This window comes from Syngnathoides biaculeatus, chromosome 13 (genome assembly GCF_019802595.1).
Source record: "Syngnathoides biaculeatus isolate LvHL_M chromosome 13, ASM1980259v1, whole genome shotgun sequence".
Lineage (NCBI taxonomy): Eukaryota > Metazoa > Chordata > Actinopteri > Syngnathiformes > Syngnathidae > Syngnathoides > Syngnathoides biaculeatus.
This window is the reverse complement of record NC_084652.1, coordinates 6,530,222-6,549,888: the sequence shown is the minus strand read 5'-3', so window position 1 is coordinate 6,549,888 and position 19,667 is coordinate 6,530,222. Positions and strand designations below refer to the sequence as shown.

The window sequence follows — 19,667 nt, the reverse complement described above, 5'->3', positions numbered from 1 at the left end:
TTGCATTTTCTGAAATTATCCGATAGTTAACCTCGCTTAGTCTCTTCACGGAAAGAGAGAAAGACAAGTCTGGAACTGAGCGTCGGGATACATTTGACGTCCACTTTGTGTTACGTTTCAAATGATGCCATTTCACTTTCGGCAAGAACAACTCAAAGCTCTCATGAGGCTGAGCTATGGCAACAGCCCATAATATGCACGAATCTCATCCCCACCCAACTCTGTTTCACGCTAATGAAATTGTTGTTTTCGTACAAATGAGCCAACGGTGAGAAAATCTGCGTTTATATTTGAAGTGCCAGGTAAGCCCACCATGATGATCAGCGCCACCATGGGCAACACGGCGCTGATCCAGTGGCAGCCCCCCAAGGACATGGTGGGCGAGCTGATGGGCTACCAGCTGCAGTACAAGCGCACCGACGACAACACGTTCACGTCGCGCGAGCTGCGCAGCACCGACGACCACTACACGGTGACGGGGCTGCACAAGGGCGCCACCTACGTCTTCCGCCTCAGCGCCCGCAACCGGGCCGGCGTGGGCGAGCCCTACACCAAGGAGATCGGCACCCCCGAGGACGTGCCCTCGGGCTTCCCGCTGAACCTGCAGGTGACGGGCCTGACCCAGTCCAGCACCCAGCTGACGTGGGACCCGCCCCTGTTGGCCGAGAGGAACGGCAAGATCGTCTACTACGTGGTGGTCTACCGGGACATCAACAGCCAGCAGAACAGCACCAACCGCACGGCCGACAACCGCATGACCATACTGGGCCTCAACCCCGACACCACCTACGACATCCGCGTGCAGGCGTACACCAGCAAGGGCGCAGGACCCCTGAGTCCCAGCATCCAGAGCAGGACCATGTCTAATGGTACGGACCTTCAGAACCGCTTACGTCTTAGAGACTACACTTAACGGTTTCTCATATTTCCAAAAAAAAAAAAAAACGATTGACTTTATTTAAGCCCGTCTTTATTTGCCACATGAGGTTCATTGAAGAGCTGCAATCTTTATAAAACTCTGTAACTCATGTCTATCGGATTTAATATCACATCAAAGATATTAACGTCACAGATATGAAAATTCTGTCTTAACAAAAACGTTTTATCTGAGGATCACTGGAGACTTCAACTGAAAACTTAAGTTAGTACCGTAATTTTTCGAAAATAATGTGCAAATTTTTCCCAAAACGTTTTCAAAAAGTTAATAAGAGCGCATTACGTTTAGACATGGATGAAAAATACAAAATACAATCACATTGCATAGTCGTATACAGGTACATAAAGCGGTAAAAAATGTATACATATGATATTCGGTGTCTTATGGTACACATTTAGATATATTACGGTAATGTGCGCCCCAACCTGAGCTCTCTGAGCTCCTCGGGGAGCTTGCATTTTACAATTGTTAGCGTAGCGTGTTTGTTGCTACTGCATCAAAGATAAGAAACGACTGCCCGTGAGTTTGTTTAAAATTAAACTAAGGCAAAAAATGTAGAGTACAACAGCTACTTGTGCAGCTGCTTTGAAAAGAAATATGTCATCACTCGTGGCGATGACGCCGCTAAACCGGAAGTCGCGTTGCAGTCCGAAACAACGATAGCTCGCCTCAATGGCTTCAGGTGGGTATCAAAACAACGTGCGCTATAACTACGTAATACGACCGTCACGGGGACATTCAAAAAAACGGGAGAGGGCTCCCTTTTTTAAAAATGTCATTTCTACATGGTTTGAGCTAACGCTGTTTTGATAGCCACCTGACGCCATAGTGAAAGATGTTACTGATTGGAGCCAAGCGGTGGGGGAGAGGTTGGAATTAAAGAAATATTTCAAGTCATCAAAAATGAATTCCACACGATGCACCAAATAAAGCTACGATGGATCTTTTTCAGATTGGAGATGAGTCAGATGCTTGTTTTGAAGGCTTGGCCAAGGATGTGTAATGTAGTGGATAAACTGCTCTGTGCACAAACGTTTTATGCACAAATATTTAATGCAGTGCTTAATAAATAGTGTTAAATAATTTATATTTTTAAGACTGGAATATGTGTTATCAACAGTATTAAAATGTTGTCCCGTCATTGAGCAATTATTTTAGTTGGTTGAGGGATTCTGTTCTGACAATTACAAGCGTGTCCTGTGGCCTGTCCCGAGATTATATTACCGCTACATCAGCACGTGCACAATGTTTATTATTATTAATCATTGTTGTACGGACCGTTTTTTTTTTAAATAATACTTGTACAAACCTTACAAAATATAAATACAGATCATTTCTAGTATTCTGAGCATGTGGGTAGCGGCAAATTGGTGGTGCGCATTGTACATTGGTAGAAGGGTTTTTTTTTTTTAGGTCAACTTTGGGGATGCGCATTATACTTAGGGACGCATTATACTCGAGAAATTACGGTATTTGCTATTTGTTTTTTTCCAATATCCATCCATGAAGGTAATTGAACACATCGGTGGTCTTTGATTTTTCCCAACACATTGGGTCGTTGAAGGTCAAAAATGCCTGAACACTGTCAAAAGTCTTCAATGTTTCCAAAAATGTACATAAACATGTTACTGTAAATCCCATCTATAAATACCGCTTATATGCTTAAATCGTAATCCTTTCCCAAAACCTGTACATCGGATTCTTTGAACACATCAATTGTCTTTGCTGTTTTCCAAAAGTCTTATATTGTGTCAATTGTCGTTATTTTCATAAAGGGAATCTGTCGCCAAGCGTATCCAACATTTTAAAATGCCGGCTGCATTTGAGCGTTCCCCCAAATTAATTTACCCAAACAGGAGCTTCAGCTTAACAGACGCATCTAATCGGTCTTTGAAACGCGAGGTTCCGTGTGTTGACGTCGCGTCACCTGCTCGCGTTTGTCAACGCTGCCGCCCTCTTCTTCTCTTCTATCGGTAGCGTTTCTTCCCCCATCGAGCACTCCTCCGCGCCCCGCGTGTGTGTTTATTGATTTATGGCTGACTAATCTCATTACATGCTGCAGTCACACCATCCTCCCTGCCATCACATCCACGGTACATCCTCGCGCTCCTTATCGTCGTAGAAAACGATGCTCGCTCTCCTAATTCGACGCTACTCTGGCATCTTTGCTAATGACGAAGAGTTGTCTCTTAAAAGTAAGTGTTTTGCTGGATACCCATCCAAATTATTAGTATTTTTTTTTCATTTGCTCACAGATTTTCCCACACTGAACTTTGGCGTCAAAGCAGTCATGAAGACATCGGTGCTCCTCACCTGGGATTTTCCGCCGAACTACAAGTCCCAAGTGCCTTTTAAGGTGAGTGTCCACCGCGTCGGACCTTGGCGGTCATCAGCAGTCCAACTATGGATTTCTATTGAATATCTTGAATACCCGATGAGAGAAACGAGCACCGTAAACAGTCACTCACATTTGAAAAATGTACGAGTGGGTCGGTCATGCCCGCAGATATACAGTTACAGGTGTTGTCCACCAGTCGTGCCCACAGATGTAAAGTTACAGGTGTGTGTTCTGTAAGAGTGGATGGGGCTGGTGTCAGGTAAACTAGGAAATAGAAGTAGGCTGAGCAGCAGCTCGTTGTTAAAAGACCGTGTGCTTCCGTGTTAAAAAAAAGCCGTCTGGCTGTGGTTGACTGTGCTGGATCGGTGTTCATGTGCGCTGAGAATGTGCGACAAGTGCGCAGTGGCGCAGCTTAGAGGTAACATTGGTCAAGACTATACAAAATAAGTGACGTCTTTCAATATCTATGTATTTCTACAGGTAACAGATTTCATACGCGTGGTTTTTCATGCTCGACTGTCCAGATTTGCGAGTGTGATGGCGCGTGGGCACATGCGCGCCCGTCAAATCACAGTGACTGCTGTAACTCATTCACTGCTGCAGACATTTATTTTGTCAAATGTGGAATCCGGCCGTTTTACGCTAAAATTTTGATTCAAATACTCTTCTCAAAGGGGTGAAGTATGCTTCTTTTGTGAAATTCAGGTTTGTAAACACCTGAAAAGGTAAAGATCCCTAAAAATGGCAGCGTTGCCTCACTTTTTATTTGAGACCAGCTCAGCTTGGCAGGAAATGATGAGGATTTTGAGGGTGACTCTCAGCTCGTCGGGTTGCTTGTGAGGGAGAGAAATGCCATCGCATCTGACAATTAACCACGTTATGTATCGTAATTTCCGGCCTATAAACTGCAACTTTTTTACATGCTTTCAACTGTGCAATTCTGGCGGTAATGCGGCTAATTTGTGCATTTTTTCTAACGGCCGCAAGGGGTCATACGAGTAGAAAAGGTAAGAGTGAGACCTGTGGAATATATGTGCCAAGGAAGTGACTTTTACCGGTCCGGCCCTGTTAATGCGGCGCTAGCGTGTTACTGCCGTGTCTAAGTGATTTTTGCCAGTACGTTTTTTTTTAACCGGCCCTGCTAGTCCGGCGGCGCTAGTGTTAGCGTTAGCGTGGCGGCGCTAGCATTAGTGTTAGTACCATCTTTCTTTGTAAATATCTCGTGTTTCACTGTGGGTGCGCTCTGTAGCCTGGGAATTATTGTTTGTTTCACGGTAGGTCGTAGAAAGGTCTTTGTTGTGATTATGGGATAAGAGGACAAAGTTCATGGAGTGAATGATGAATGCCATGTAAAAAAAAAAAGCTAATTTCCTCAGCTTTTTTTTTTTTTTTTTTTAATTATTATTACAAACCAGCTCCTTTGCTACTGCTGATAACTTGAAGATTAGAATAAGTTACAAACCCTTATTTTGTGGTGAAAAAAGGTCTACTCTATCTTTTGTAGGTTTGGTGCCAGTTTTGACAGACGATATGAAATAATGTTTTCTAATTAATATTAAAGATCAGTCAAAAAGCTTGAAAATGGATTTAGCATCCAAACACGTACCTTGATCTGTATTTATTTATTTTTTTTAATGATGGATTATTTACACCGAAGCCTGTTTTCATGACTGCTTTATGAGCCGAGTTATCACAGAATTATACAAATATCGCAGGATGTATTTACTGTTACTTTTTGGACAATTTCAGTTCTATTTATGTTATGTGGCGTGACATCAGGAATAAGCCGGTTGTGTTCGCCCAGAGGCGTATTTTACCGTAAACGGCGTTTACTAACCGGCCGTGTCACCGTTCCAGATCTTGTACAACCAGCAGAGCGTGGAGGTGCAGGGCAACCTGAAGCGGAAGCTGATCACGCAGCTGCAGCCCGACACCGACTACTCCTTCGTGCTGACCAGCCGCGGCAACATCGCCGGCGGTCTGCAGCAGCAGGTGTCCATCCGCACCGCCCCCGACCTCATCAAAACCAAGCCCGTGTACGCCTCCCATCAGGCGCAGGGCGGCAAGATGACCGTTAACCTGCCCAAGGTCCAGACCACCACGCGTGTCAGGTAAGTGGAATGCATGCAAATGTAAACGGGTTTGATGACGGGGCAGCGTGACAAGAGGCAAATGGGAAATGTGCACCGACGCCCCAGCAGGTCAGGAACTTTTCCTGGGAAAAGATAAGCCGCTACAGCTTCATAGTAACACGCTTATTGAGGCTGTACATCGCTGGTGTCAAAGTCAAGGCCCGGGGGCCAGATCCGGTCCGCCGCGTGGTTTTATATGGCCCGCGGAGGCAAATCATGTGTAAAGACTTCCACGATTTTAGCTAAAAATCTGCACCCAAATTTCCCATTGTCACATCCTAAATGATAACGTTGAGATATCGCAAACAATTTTGTGTTGCCAAAAATCCACGCAAGTTGAAAAACCCTTCCCTTGATTTACGATTCTAAAACCACTTCATAAAGTATACGTGTAAATATGATAAGGCGGTCAGAGATTTTTATGATTTTGCAGTCATAAGGGCCCTCCGAGGGAAACCGTAACTGCAATATCCCAACGAAAATGAGTTTGACACCCCTGCTTGTTTCTCTTTAGCTTTAGCTACAATGTGGAGCCAGGTAAAAAAAAGGATTAGTTGGGGTTCAAGTATATCCAGCCATCCATTTTCTTAGCCGCTTATCCTCACGAGGGTCGCGGGGAGTGCTGGAGCCTATCCCAGCTGTCATCGGGCAAGAGGCGGGGTACACCCTGAATTGGTTGCCAGCCAATCGAAGGGCACATAGAGAACAACAACAGTCGCACTCACAATCACACCTAGGGGCAATTTAGAGTATCCAATTAATGTTGCATGTTTTTGGGATGTGGGAGGAAACCGGAATGCCCGGAGAAGACCCACGCACGGACGTTAGAACATGCTAACTCTGCACGGTCGGGGCCGGGATCGAACCCTGGACCTTAAAACTGTGAGGGCAATGCTTTACAGCTGCGCCACCGTGTGCCGCCCATATTGATTCCCTGCACTGCAATTCCCAGCCGTACTAAATAGTTCACTTTTGGCCCTGTTTGAGGCCTCGCTAATGACAGCAATTAGCGGCGTCTTCCAGGGGGCGCCCCGTTAACCTCACGAGTCCTGTGGGTGGCTCGCGTCACTCCGGGCTTATCTGGCTGGGACAGTGTGTGTGTGTATTTGGGCCAGATTTCGTTTTAGTATTAATTGCAGGATGCCGTCTGCCGGCGTTCGACCTTGGAACGACTTTCCCGTTTGTCATTAGGTGTCATTATGTTTGCTGTCAGGTGGTACTACATCGTGGTTCTGCCCGTGTCCCAGTCGAGCCGGCGCTGGAAGAATCCGGATGAGATGGAGCTGGACGAGGTGAGCAGCCGGTTGCCGATTGGCACGTTACGTGGCGGGTGAAAGGTCGCCATTAGCTCTGACTGTGCGGGAAGTGTCCGCTTGTTACCAATTATCTCCACCGCTCTCCAGGGCTTGAGCGCGGTGGAGGTGGTGCAGTCGGGGGGTGCTAATTATTGCGTGCCAGGTCTGCAGACTGTGCCCATCTGCTCAGTGCACCATACCAAGGAATACTTACACATCGTCCTGCACAATAGAAATAGATACAGTCGAATTAAGACCAAGCTTTCATGGGAAAAATACGAGCGCCAGGGCTAGCCTTAGCGTCACCTGTTGTAGTTTGTAATTACATTGTTATTATACATTGGATACATTACAAAATAAAATCAAAAGTACGCTAAATATCATTGCAAAATCATTTACAGAATGAATATGAAAAGAAATCACTTAAATATCCGAAAATATTGAATGAAAAAAATGTCAAAGTTCTTTATTGAAATATTGGAATGAAACTGAAAAATCAATTGTAAAAATGTATTAAAATCAATACATACAGTCGTATATAAAGCAAATAGCTATTCAATTTCTTGAAAATCAACACAATTGAATAAATATATGCATTAAAGTGAATACAATAAAATTATTGGTGCAATGTATGACAAGATATGTAATAATAAATCTGTCAATTTGCCAAATAGATATACACGCAGTACATAACAAAATAACAAATCGCTTAAACATCACTGCAGAATAAATAAAAAATAAATGAAGATAAATCCCAAAATGAAATAAAATATATGCAAAAATAAGTCATAGGATAAAACTTTTTAAAAGCACTTAAATGCTATCAGGAAATAAATATGATAAATAAAGATGATAATTGAATTCATATGCATAAACACAAATAAAGTAAACAATAAAATAAACATAATTAATGGATTACAAATTATTGCATTGTGGAATCAAATAAATCCTGTAATTGTATGGTTAATTTATACATATATATGAATGTAATCCTTATATATTATCTCAACCTTTGTTCAAAATTCGAAATCTTGTCGTCACATCGAAGCGACATCGCATAATGGAGAGGTCTTAAATTTGATTGAAAACGCATTTATAAAGCCTTCAGCTTGGCCTGCTTAAACCTGCCGACATCATAGCTTTCCATAAAGTGTTCACGACTACTTTATCATTCCTTTTAATAAAGATTTTCCCGTCCCACCAGGGGACTGAAGCGTAATGACAGCGAGAATATTAATAGCAGCATATTTAAATAAAGCACAAGGCTGGCGGAGAAAGCGAGCGGCCTCCTTGAGTCATTAAACAGCGAGCGGGCCATTGTTTCCTCGCTGCGACATCATCATTTAATAAAGCTGCATCTGGAGCGGCGCTTGACACGCGACAAAATGCCGCCGCAGTGCTCCCCGTTTTGTTGACTTCGCCAAGCGGACGCGTGATGTCGTCTTTCAGGAAATCGGGCCGCTTCGTCGACGTTCGGCTGCTGTGCTTCGTGCAGCGTAAATACGCAAAGTATCGTCGGGAAGTTTTGCGAAATGACACAAAAGAATCGTGTTCTTCTTCCTGCAGCTGCTGAAATCCAGCGAAGGCCTCGCGCTGCGGCGGCGGCGCCGTCACCTGGACTCGTCCAAGCCGTACTTCGCCGCCAAGCTGGCCTCGCTGCCGCCCGCCTTCACGCTGGGCGACGAGAAAAGCTACAACGGCTTCTACAACAAGCCGCTGACCAGCGGGCAGGAGTACGTCTGCTTCGTGCTGGCCGTCCTGCGCTCCGAAGGAACCGACAGCGCCTCCAATTACGTAAGTCGCACCCGCGCACATTTAATTACAAATGTTGGTTTTATTTTTTTTCATGGTCTTTTGACCATTGAATGAATACAGGCAACATTTTTCAGTTCAGGGCGGATCCCAAGATAGCTGGGATAGGCTCCAGCACGGACATCTCTGTTCCTCAAATTAGCCTGAAATGGCAAAGAGGACACAAAAAGTGACCCGTTTCCTGCTTGGGATGAAAGTTTTTCCATTGAACCCAATGTGGACAATTTAGACTTTCAGTGTGACCCAAACCAGGGCCTCTCAGTACCGTAATTTCCTGCCGACAGAGCGCACTGCATTATAAGCCTCACCCAGTACATTTGTAAAGGAAATACCATTTGGTAGATACATAAGCCGCACCGGTGTTTAAGCCGCAAGTGCGCACATTGAAACACGAGATATTTATAAAGAAAGACGTTACACAGAGTTTTCAAACTTTTAATACCTTAGCGTAGTTTAACATAGCAACAACACGGTAGCACGAACAGCGCTGGTTAAAAAAAAAACATACCGGTAAAAATAAAAACAGCCGCGGAAAATACACAGTAGCAACACGCTCCCACAGCACGAAGAGAGTCAGTTTAAAAAAAAAAAAAACATACCTAAATCACTGAGATCCGGCAGTAACACAGCAGAAACATGCTAATGCGGCGCTGATGCTAGCGAGGCGCTAACAGGGCCGGTTAAAAAAAAAAACATACTGCTAAAAATCACTGAGACACGGCAGTAACACAGCAGCAACATGCTAGCACAGCTCTAACGCTGGCGCAGCACTGACAGGGCCGGTTAAATAAAAACACCTTTAAAAGTCACTTCCTCGGCACATACATTCCACCGGTCTCACTCTTACCTTTTCTGATCGACTGCACCCTTGTGGAAAAAATGCACAAATTAGAAAAATATCAACTATTATGATTATGTTTTTCAAAAATTAGCTTTGTATACTTGTTCAGAATATTTAAGGAACAAAGTTGTTTGTTTTTTTTTTGTTCAAGCTAAATGAGGACAACAGAGGACTCGTTAGGCGCCGCCTGTTCCGATCAATACGTTGATGATAAATCCTGAATGCTTTGCGGTTTTTCCCCCGAGCGCAACTCGTTGATGACATTTATGACAGCGTAAGTAGGAATAGTTTTTCAATTCCAGACCCAGAGCCTTCTCCTCGCCGGCCAAATTAAAAAGGAGTCGGCCCGGCTCGGCGCTCCTCGTGTCTGACAAACTGTTTTAAGTTTATCGGCCATCCCCAGGCTCTAACTACGCCGCCGCTAAAGCGTGTCCAAAACGGGCGGCGATGGCGAGCTAAATCGCACTTGTTTTTATTGCCACTTAGCCTTTAATGCAGCCGCCTCTAAAATTCATTGCGGCTTGTCCGCTATGTACCCCCCCCCCCCCCCCCCCCCACCGCACCGGCCCCACCGTGTCCTCGGAGATGCTCCTTACAATATTTAGAAACGAGACTCTTTTTGCTTTTTTAAGTGGACACATCAAAATGAGCGCCAGCCCATCCTCTCCACGGCCACCCTCGCGGGACGGTTAGAACTTGACTCCGGGAAGAATGAGAGGCGGCGATTGCTTTGGGCTGCTGCGCCGCTGCGCTCATGCATATTTAGTAGATGCCCCCCCTCGCCCCGAGCGAGCGGGTGCAAATCGGGGCTCGCCGCGACATTCGCAGCAGATGTAAAGTGTGCCATGCGACGGCAAAAGTCACACTTTGATACGTAACTTTGGTTTTAATGGGAGGCTTTTTTTTTTTTTTGGGGGGGGGGGGGGGGCATTTTAAATCAAGCCCCCAAAATAGCTAATTGGATACTTTTGCTCCTATACACACGCCACGCTATTCTTTTTAGGAAAGTGCAACATCAATAATTAAAAAATGTTCTCCAATGGAACTTGAAAAATGATTCAATAGATGAAAGATTCGTCAATAATTATTATTATTATTATTTTTGAGGGAATAAAGAATGCAGGCGGCGGCACGGTGGATCAGCTGGTAAAGTGGTGGCCTCACAGTTCTGAGGACCCGGGTTCGATCCCGGCCCCGCCTGTGTGGAGTTTGCATGTTCACCCTGTGCCTGTGTGGGTTTTCTCCGGGCACTAAGGTTTCCTCCCACATTCCACAAAAATATGCAACATTAATTGGACACTCTAAATTGCCCCTAGGTGTGATTGTGAGTGTGGCTGTTTGTCTTGATTATGCCCTGCGATTGGCTGGCAACCAGTTCAGGGTGTACCCCGCCTCCTGCCCGTTGACAGCTGGGATAGGGCTCCGGCACTCCCCGTGACCCTCGTGAGGATAAGCGGCAAAAGAAAATGGATGGATGGATGGATGGATGGAAAGAATGCAGGCAAGTGCAACCATAGCGGTTTGAACTGGGATTTATTATTACGCTTAAAAAAAAGACAATGGCATTTGCTATTTTTGTGGCTCCAGTTTTGACATTTTTCAAAGAAATAAAAAAACGAATGCAAAAAAAATAGCATTTAAATCAATATTTAATTGTATAACAAAGGATTAATGCTTGCTTCTTTCGTTTTGTTTTTTTTTTAAGATAAGTGCGATATCATTTAGGAAACAAAAAATGAAATCCAAATGTGTATTTCCCCCCTCCCCTGGAATATAGGAGAAGGATTTTAAACCCTACTTAAGGAATGAAAACAGTTGCACAATGTTCACCGTTTGCGGATTTGACATTTTGAAACGAGCGAGGTCCGTGTTAGCGCCGCTCGTCGTCGTTTGTCCCAGTGGCGTCGCTGTACGACTTTGTACGCTTAAATGTGAAGGGGGTTGGGGTGGGGGGCGTGCGGCGGGGGAAAACCCCGCAGAGCCCTGCAAATCCGCTGCAATTCACCTATTTCTCCCATCCATCTCCTCTCCCTTTTCTTCCACTCTCTCTTTCTGCGCCGTGACGAGAGCAGAGGAGATTGATTAGAGCAGCCGGAGTTAGAAGGCAAAAGAGGGGCCCGGTCACGGGGGGCCCAGGGAGGCTGGAAAGCGGGCCAGATTCCCTTGAAATGCTACTTTGAATATCCCTTAGGCCCCCCTCCTCGCCTGTAATCCCCCCCGACGCTGCGAGAAAGGGAGCGAAAGGTGTGACCGAGGCCGCGGTGGGGAAACCGCGACACGCTCGGCTTGGAAGGAGAAGAAACGTCGAGTTCGGTGTAAAATATGAAGTCCAAGCGCCTGCGGGGCGTTATTTTGGTTCCATAATCCCCACATCCGACATCTTGGTTCATCTTGTTCAACGTTGGCAACTGAACTAAATTAACGTTGATTTCGAGCTTTGTATGATAAAGGAATAAGCGCCTACAGTGGTTATTGCGTTGTAATCAACCCGTAGTGCCCTAGCTGCGGAACGCTCGACTCGGAAGACGACGCTCGCCGGCCGGCCCGCCCGACTGACGCCTGTCGGACACAGTCGGCTGCGTTTAATAGGATTCGATATTTGCCTCTTTTTCTGCCGTCCGGCGCGAGCGGCGCGGCTTCCCTCCACCTCTAATCGGTGGCTTCAATCGCGGTCGTTTATCCGCAACGAGCGAGGCGTGCTTATTGACGGCGCCGCTAATGTTTTCAGCGTACCTCAACGAAGGAATTCAAGCCGTTTCCGCTGGGTGTGATAAAGAATATCGTTATTCGATAGCGTCGGTACACCGGCCTCAGCTAGGTTTTTAGCGGGCCCTCCGTGTTCTCTTCGTGGATTGTCAACGTTGCGAATCGGAAAAACAAGCGCCCCCCAATTTCTTGTCTAAAATGCGCACCCGTGTATAATATGACCCCACTCCAAAGTTCACCTCAGAATTCTGGAAAAGCCTTCAACCTACGCATTATGATTATTATATGATCTGATATTGCTTCTACTCATATGATCAAAACATAAAGTATTTTTATGTATTTTTTTGCTCTTGCTCTTATTTTGATATTCACAGCCCTACTTTTATTTTGTAAATGAGGAATCACAGAATTGTGCTCAATTATGTTTGATTATCCAGGCAGAATCTGTGAGGTGAGTGTAAATCATTATCAAGCAGAAAAATGCATCACATCCATCCATTTTCTTAGCCGCTTAACCTCACAAGGGTCGCAGGGAGGGCTGGAGCCTATCCCAGCTGTCAACGAGGAGGAGGCGGGGTACACCCTGAACTGGTTGCCAGCCAATCGCAGGGCACATGGCGACAAACGACCAATCGCACTCACAATCACACCTAGGGGCAATTTAGAGTGTTCAATTAACGTTGAGTGTTTTTGGGATGTGGGAGGAAACCGCAGCGCTCGGAGAAAACCCACGCAGGCACGGGGAGGACATGCAAACTCCACACAGGCGAGGCCGGGATCAAACCCGGGACCTCAGAACTGTGAGGCCAACGCCTTACCAGCTGAGCCACCTAATTAATGTTGATCTCAAGTAAAGTCATGTTGCGGCGGATATATTGACGATTCACGCATCTAAAATGGAGCCCAAATCTGTTATTTTAAGAAAAAAATTTGGATTGAGTCACAGAGGTCATTCATTACATTAAATTAACTTGAATTAATACATTTTTGGGAATGATTTCTCGAGTAGCTATCGTCGTTACTGTGTTATTACAGAACAAAAGTTTCAACCACTTGATATGAAATCAGGTGCGAAAATTCAATGTGTTAAACATGATTACAATGCAAATTATGAAGTTTTGGAACCTGTCAGTGTTATTTTGTGTTAATAATCCCTAAATTCAGACAACCCTGAATAAAATCATGTGGATTTTTTTTCTTCAACAATAAAATAATAAGTGGTCCATTCCAAAAAAAAAAAAATAATAATAATAATAATAATTTTGCATGCATTTCAGCATGTTTTATTAAATTTGGGGATTTATGTTGAATATTTCAGAAAACTATAGCGATACCAACCCCAAAGTTTGCACGCGTTTGCGCGACTCGCGCGGCTCCGGATTAGCGAAAGTCATTACTCATAGCTGCTCTCTGCTTAAGTTAATTATATCTCCAGTCGGACTGGAACCGGCATTGAAAATGAGATTATTTTTACCCGGCAGAACAGAAGAAGAACTCCAGAGCTTGTCCTCTCACTGAACCGCTAGTCCAAATCTTTGACCCCAAAAAAAAAAAGAAAAATCTGTGCGTTGCAGCGTCATGCGTCAATACTCACATTGAATTTACTTTTCTCGTACGCGAAAGCAATCTCATAACGGTACGTGCTGTACTGTACGCCAGTTTATTATGGCCCCGGTCCTCCCGCGCAGTGGAGGTGATGATTACGAGGCGGCGCTCGCTGATTGCATCACAGAAGCCCCTCGCTGCGCTCTGCCAGCGACTCTGCAGGCATTTGTTGTCTATAAAACCAACGCATTAGCGGACGCTAAACGACATCAGCGCTCTCGCGCCCACCCAGACGCCGATCAAACGGCAGCGCCCGACTTTTAATAAGCCTTCCTCTTTTAACGGCCACTGGCGGCCGAGCTCGGAGGAGTGGGGGGAGGGGGGGGGCGGGTAAGGAAGGAAGGAAGGGAACAAGGAAGGAAGAGGGAGCAGCGCGCCTTCGCGTCGCCCCAGAACCCGAGGCGGATAAACAAGCCCGGGGAAGTGTGAAATGGGATGATAGATGCTGCTGTGTATAAACAGTATCATTTAATGCGAAAGACGCGCGAGGGGGGTGAGCTAGCATGAAATAGTGCGTGATGTGCTTGGGAGAGGGCGGGAAAGAAGAGAGAGGCCCCCGCGTCCTGCCTAGCCTGTGATGAAAGGCGCGGGCGGAGAAGATTGTTGTAAAAATTCTACATTATATCTTTCAAAACATTAGTACAAAATGTGCTTTTAAAGAGCCGTGACATAATAATCCCCCAAGGAGTCAGCCCTGGTACGAATAGCCCAAAAAAACACACAAGCGTTCAAGTATTTGATTGTAAAACATTAAAACTCAGTTTACATTAGCACAACAATAAATGGTGGCGGAGACTCCCTGTAACGACCCGGACTAAAGTTCGCTAACAATTACTGTTCTACTTTTCCATCCAACCATTTTCCAAGACGCTTATCCTCACAAGGGCCCCAGGAGTACTGGTACCTATGCCAGCTAACTTCAGGCGAAAAACGGACGAGCGTGGATATTTTATTTTTATTTTTTTTGCTCAGTGCTACTGTTATGTTTTTACTGTGCAAGCGACAAACTTCTTAAGGTCCTGAAGAAACAGCCAAAAAATTGTGAATCTGAGTTTTTTTCAGCAAATATAAGGTTAAGGTTCTTCTTCTTCTTTTTCTTTCGGCTTGTCCCGTACAGGGTCGCTACAGCGTGTCATCTTTTTCCATCTAAGCCTGTCTCGTGCATCCTCCTCCACTGAGGAAAAAAAAAAATAATAATATATGAATTTGTGAATAGTAATCGGCAAATGTGCAAGGGATGTCTTATATTCAGGTTCCGGCACAGGCCTGGTAGAACAGGTGGCTCTACCTTTGCTCCAACATCTGGTGCCGCCCTACGTCGAGTTAGCTGACGAACTGTTTCCCAGTTCGCTCTCATCCTGCACTTTCTACTTTGGCTTCAGACCAGACCTTTCCCACTCACAAAAGGGAAAATCTCGTCCCAATTTAACCACTTTTTCTTCAATTATTCACATACTCCGACAGTCATTGCATCTTAAAACAACAGCATTTCTTCTTTAACTTTCTCCATGAATATCGAAAGTACACGTAAGCAGCTTGTCTAGCTCGTCTCTGCTCTACGTTGCCCAGAGTGTGTTGCTAACTAAAGCAGCGGCGGTGGACGTTGTCATTATAAAACATGTTGATGGGCTCCGTAGGTACTGTAACATTTGTAATTATGAGTGTACATCTTTAAGAGTGGGGTGGTGTAAGGTCAACTCGGAAAAAGAGTGTGGCGGAGCAGCGGTCGTTCTTAGAGAAAGTTCCGTGTGCTGCCTAAAAGCAACCAGTGGCTTCTTTTCATTTTTTCCAGTACGCATGTGAGCTGTTCCATCGGATGTGACAACCAGTCATCCCTCACTCATTGAATCACGTTGCAAATTGTCGTACGTTATACTTTCAATTTACATTGGATTTTTTTTTTATCTGCGAAGAAACTGCATCAGCGGTTCACAATTGCACACGCACCCAGTCCAGGGGGAACATTGGCTGATGTGTTTTTTGCCGTCCCACGATTGACCAAGACTGCCTAGATGTTGACCGGTGAATTTGCAGTCTTTCGACAAAGTTTTCCAAGTGTAACAACACGTGCAAGGGTATTTTTGGGAGCCACCACCGGTGCTCGCTTTGGAATCTGATGATTTTTGGCCACGCCTCATTCGTGTTGAAAGCAATTGTCGCGGGCGCTGACTTTGCCACGCTACAAATGGTGTGAAACGGGTACACGATCATCCCCCAACTTGCACTTTTTGTCTCTTCTGCAACTTTCTCTCGCCTCTCTTCTGGTCGCGTCACGCTCGGATGAGGAGCTGAGCGTGGGCTTCCCCGGGGGGGAGCATCGAGAGACGCATAACGGTCGTCTCTGCACGCGTGTGTTTGTTTCCACGGCTGCCCCCCCCCCCTCCTCCCTCGCGGCTTATTTTAGCCACTTTGGGAAAGACAAGGGCCTCCCAGGGTCAACAGCGAGTTGAAACAAATGTTGGTATTTTTTCACTGCGCGCTGCGGATTGGGAGCTCCGGGGACGGTGGAGCGTGTGCGTTACGTAGCCCACGGGCCAGATCACTGACTGGATATAGTGCAACAAGCAGAACATCTCTTGCTAACGTTTTCTCCTTGTTGGCTGCCACCTTTCATCAGCTGCGAGTTCACTGTGGCAGTTACTACACCAAACTCAATGTTTCACACATGCTATGACGGGCATATCTATCTATAAATCACTTAAAAGCTGCGAGTGCACTTCCTCGGGTTCATTTGTGTGAACATTTTTTAAAGGAGAAATCCAGTGCTTTGCATGAACAGTGTATCCAGTAGGTCAAACGCCCGGGAGCTCCGAGCCGGCAGCCGCGGACGCGGAGTCTGACGAGCGAGCTCAGTCAGCGGCCGCGAGCCGAGGTTCCAGGCGGCGGAGGCCTTTAGCCAAGCTTCGGCGTCCAGGGCTAGCGGCCTCCGCCGCCTGGAAGCTCAGCTAGCAGCCCGCCACCGCCCACCTTGTTAGCCCCGGACGCCGGAGCTAGGCTAGCGGCCTCCGCCGCCACCGAAGCTTGGCTAAAGGCCTCCCCGGACATCGAAGCTCGGCTCGTGGTCCGCCGCTGGAGCTCGCGGGCCCGCCTTCGGTGGCGGCGGAGGCCTTCAGCCTAGCTTCGCATCTGGGACTAACGACCTCCGCCGCCTGGAACCTTGGCTTGCTGCCGCCGCCGGAGCTCGCTCGTCAGACTCCGCATCATTCCCGTCCGAAGAACCATCCGTGGCTACCGGCCCGGAGCTCTCGGGCGCCTTTGTTTACGCACTTATGTCGCATGTCGGCCTCCGAGTAGTCAGACTCGGCGTCATTCCGCCTGAAGAACCATCCGAATATTCATCATTAATTACACCCACGGGTTCAAATATGTATGGAAGTTTTCCTCAGTCTTCCCGATCAACCGATACTGCTATTTCTTCATCAGATGAGGATAAATCCGAGTAATCAGCGCTGGGCAAAAATGGTGTCCCATGTAAAAATGCGGCACGGTACATGTCACGTACGCCCACGTAGATCATGTGACTCTCGAAAATGGCAGCCCCCATGAAAATTTGTAATTGTCGTTAAAAATCTTCTCAAAACACTATTAAACAAGAAAGGATTTAACATCACATTATTAAAATAGGGTACATATTACATTGACTACACTGTTAATGCAAGCTCTGGATTTCCCCTTTGAGTTTGGTCCTGAAAAAAGACGATTTGTCTTTGGCCAGTCAATGAACAAACAAGATGGTTCACACACTTGAGGATAAGTTGTCAAGGTTTAGTTCAGATGCGTTCTTTCGAAGATAGTTGGCCTGTCACAGGGACACCAGATGCATGAGAGCGGTTCTTTCCCATTCCGTTTGCCGTCCAGTTTCCGATTACCTTCCGAAACAAAAAGAGCGATGACACGGCCCGCAGGATGTGACCCAGTGGGAGATCCTACCATGTAGTGTTCCAAATGACTTCAACTGTACTTTTAGGGAGGGAAAACACAGATGAAAGCTGTGCTAAGTAGAAGAGCAGGCTTCTTTTTTTTTGTTCCCGCATTGGTCACGGCGTCCATTTGAACACTGCTAAAATCAGATAAAAGCCTGGTCACGCGGAAGATACTGTGAGAGGCGTTACAATGGAATGAACATTGTTGGCTCGTTTACAAAAACGTGCTCCTTTCTGGACCTTGCGGATTCTTTTTTTTTTTTTTTTGTCTCATCAAATGTTTGCGCTCATCGGCATGTACCAGTAATTTGTAAACAAGCGGGCCACGGCGGCTCGTGTAAACTTTTCTTCACGCGACTCAGTCGCACAAATCCAATCAACATTTCACAGCCTTAAGTGCTGTGATCTCATTCTCGCTGTATGGTTAGTCTTGCAAATGCCTCGCGGTAATTATGATGCCACTCAAAAGCCCTAAAGCGCCTTTTCAGTCCAAAGGAAGTAAATGTCTTTGTGGAATATTGCAGTTGCTGGTGCTGTGGTCGGGGACAGTAACTGTACTCGACCGCAGCGGAGAACCCAAGGGCACCATTAAAAATTATTCCTGGGGCGGGGGTGATTTTATTCAAGTCTATGCCTTTGACACTACCTCCAAAGCATTGTTCCTGACTGACATAAAATTAAAAACAAATAAAAAGTTTCGAGATGGTAAAGAGACAGAGGAAACCTGCTATTTTGGTGAGAAGCTTCCATTAAAGGATTATTTTTAGCCATTTCCAATGTTCTTCAAAATCTAAATTGAGGTTTTTCTATCCCTTAAGACATTTTCACTCATCTACGTGAAATTTGTTTTGCAATTCTATCTTCGTTAAAGCAACAACTAGGGCTGTCACTTCATTTTTAGAATCGATAATCCTCTCGTTATTTTGCCGAGTACTCAAGGAGTTGCTCTTTTATCATTTATCCATTAAAGATGCAGGAATAATTAGAAAGATGGAGGCACGCACTGGAAAGGAGAGGAATGAAGAGTAGCCGAAGTAAAACAGAATATTTGTGCGGGAATGAGAGGGGTGGAGGGGGAAGTGTGAGGCTACAGGGAGAAGAGATAGCGAGGGTGGACCACTTCGAATATTGGGGGTCAAAATTCCAGAGCAATGGAGAGTGTGGTAAGGAAGTGAAGAAACGGGTCCAAGCGGGTTGGAACAGCTGCCGGAAGGTGTCTGGTGTTCTATGTGACAGAAGAGTCTCCTCTAGGATGAAGGGGAAAGTTTATTAAACAGCGGTGAGGCCCGGCCATGATGTACGGATTAGAGACGGTGGCAATGAAGAGACAACAGGAAGCAGAACAGAAAATGTTGAGGTTCTCGTTCGGAGTGAGCAGGTTGGATAGGATTAGAAATGAGCTCAGTAGAGGGACACCCAAAGTTGGATGTTTTCGAGACAAGATTCGAGAGAGCGGACTTCGATGGTTTGGACATGTTCAGAGGCGAGAGAGTGAGTAGATGACGGTGCTGAGGATGGAGCTGCCAAGGAAGAGAGAATAAAAGGAAGACAAAAGAAAGGGTTGATGGATGTGGTGAGGGAAGACATGAGGACAGTCGGGTGTTAGAGAGGAAGATGCACGAGATAGGCTGAGATGGAATAAGATGATGCGCTGTGGCGACCCCGAACGGGACAAGCAGAAAGGAAGAGGACAAGATCATTTATCCATTAAAGTTGATATTGAGTGTACGGTATAAACTTTCTTTGGTAAATGGTTAGCATTCGCAATCAGCATTAGTGTGCTAGCAATGACCAAATTAAAACAAAGGCTAACTCCCATTCAGCTCAGTCGTACATCTTTTTATATGTACATTACACATCTAATATGGTCTTCAAAATCACTTACAGATGCTTCTCTGTTGATTTTGGCAGTGATTTTTTTTTTCCCACCGGCTCAACAGCTCGTCCGTCTGCAACAAGCGTCCGTGCCGTGAACTTGGACAGCGGCCAAATGGTTCCGGGCGCTGCAAATATGCGCTCATTAATAGTTTTGATTGCCCGAGCCAGAGTTGTTTGCGTTGGCCCCTTTTTGTGGTCGA

At 45.8% G+C, this 19,667-nt stretch overlaps 1 protein-coding gene across 10 annotated transcripts in view; it reads left to right on the top strand.

Annotated features, from left to right (window-relative positions):
- Window positions 1-19,667, top strand: part of LOC133510363 (receptor-type tyrosine-protein phosphatase F-like) — a 419,886-nt gene that overhangs the window by 358,416 nt on the left and 41,803 nt on the right. For all 10 annotated transcript variants that reach the window (XM_061838181.1, XM_061838180.1, XM_061838176.1 and 7 more), the window contains 5 exons: window positions 297-869; window positions 3,193-3,293; window positions 5,133-5,386; window positions 6,621-6,699; window positions 8,269-8,496. In XM_061838181.1, the coding sequence (XP_061694165.1) occupies window positions 297-869; window positions 3,193-3,293; window positions 5,133-5,386; window positions 6,621-6,699; window positions 8,269-8,496 (1,235 nt within the window). The remainder of the gene's footprint in view (window positions 1-296; window positions 870-3,192; window positions 3,294-5,132; window positions 5,387-6,620; window positions 6,700-8,268; window positions 8,497-19,667) is intronic.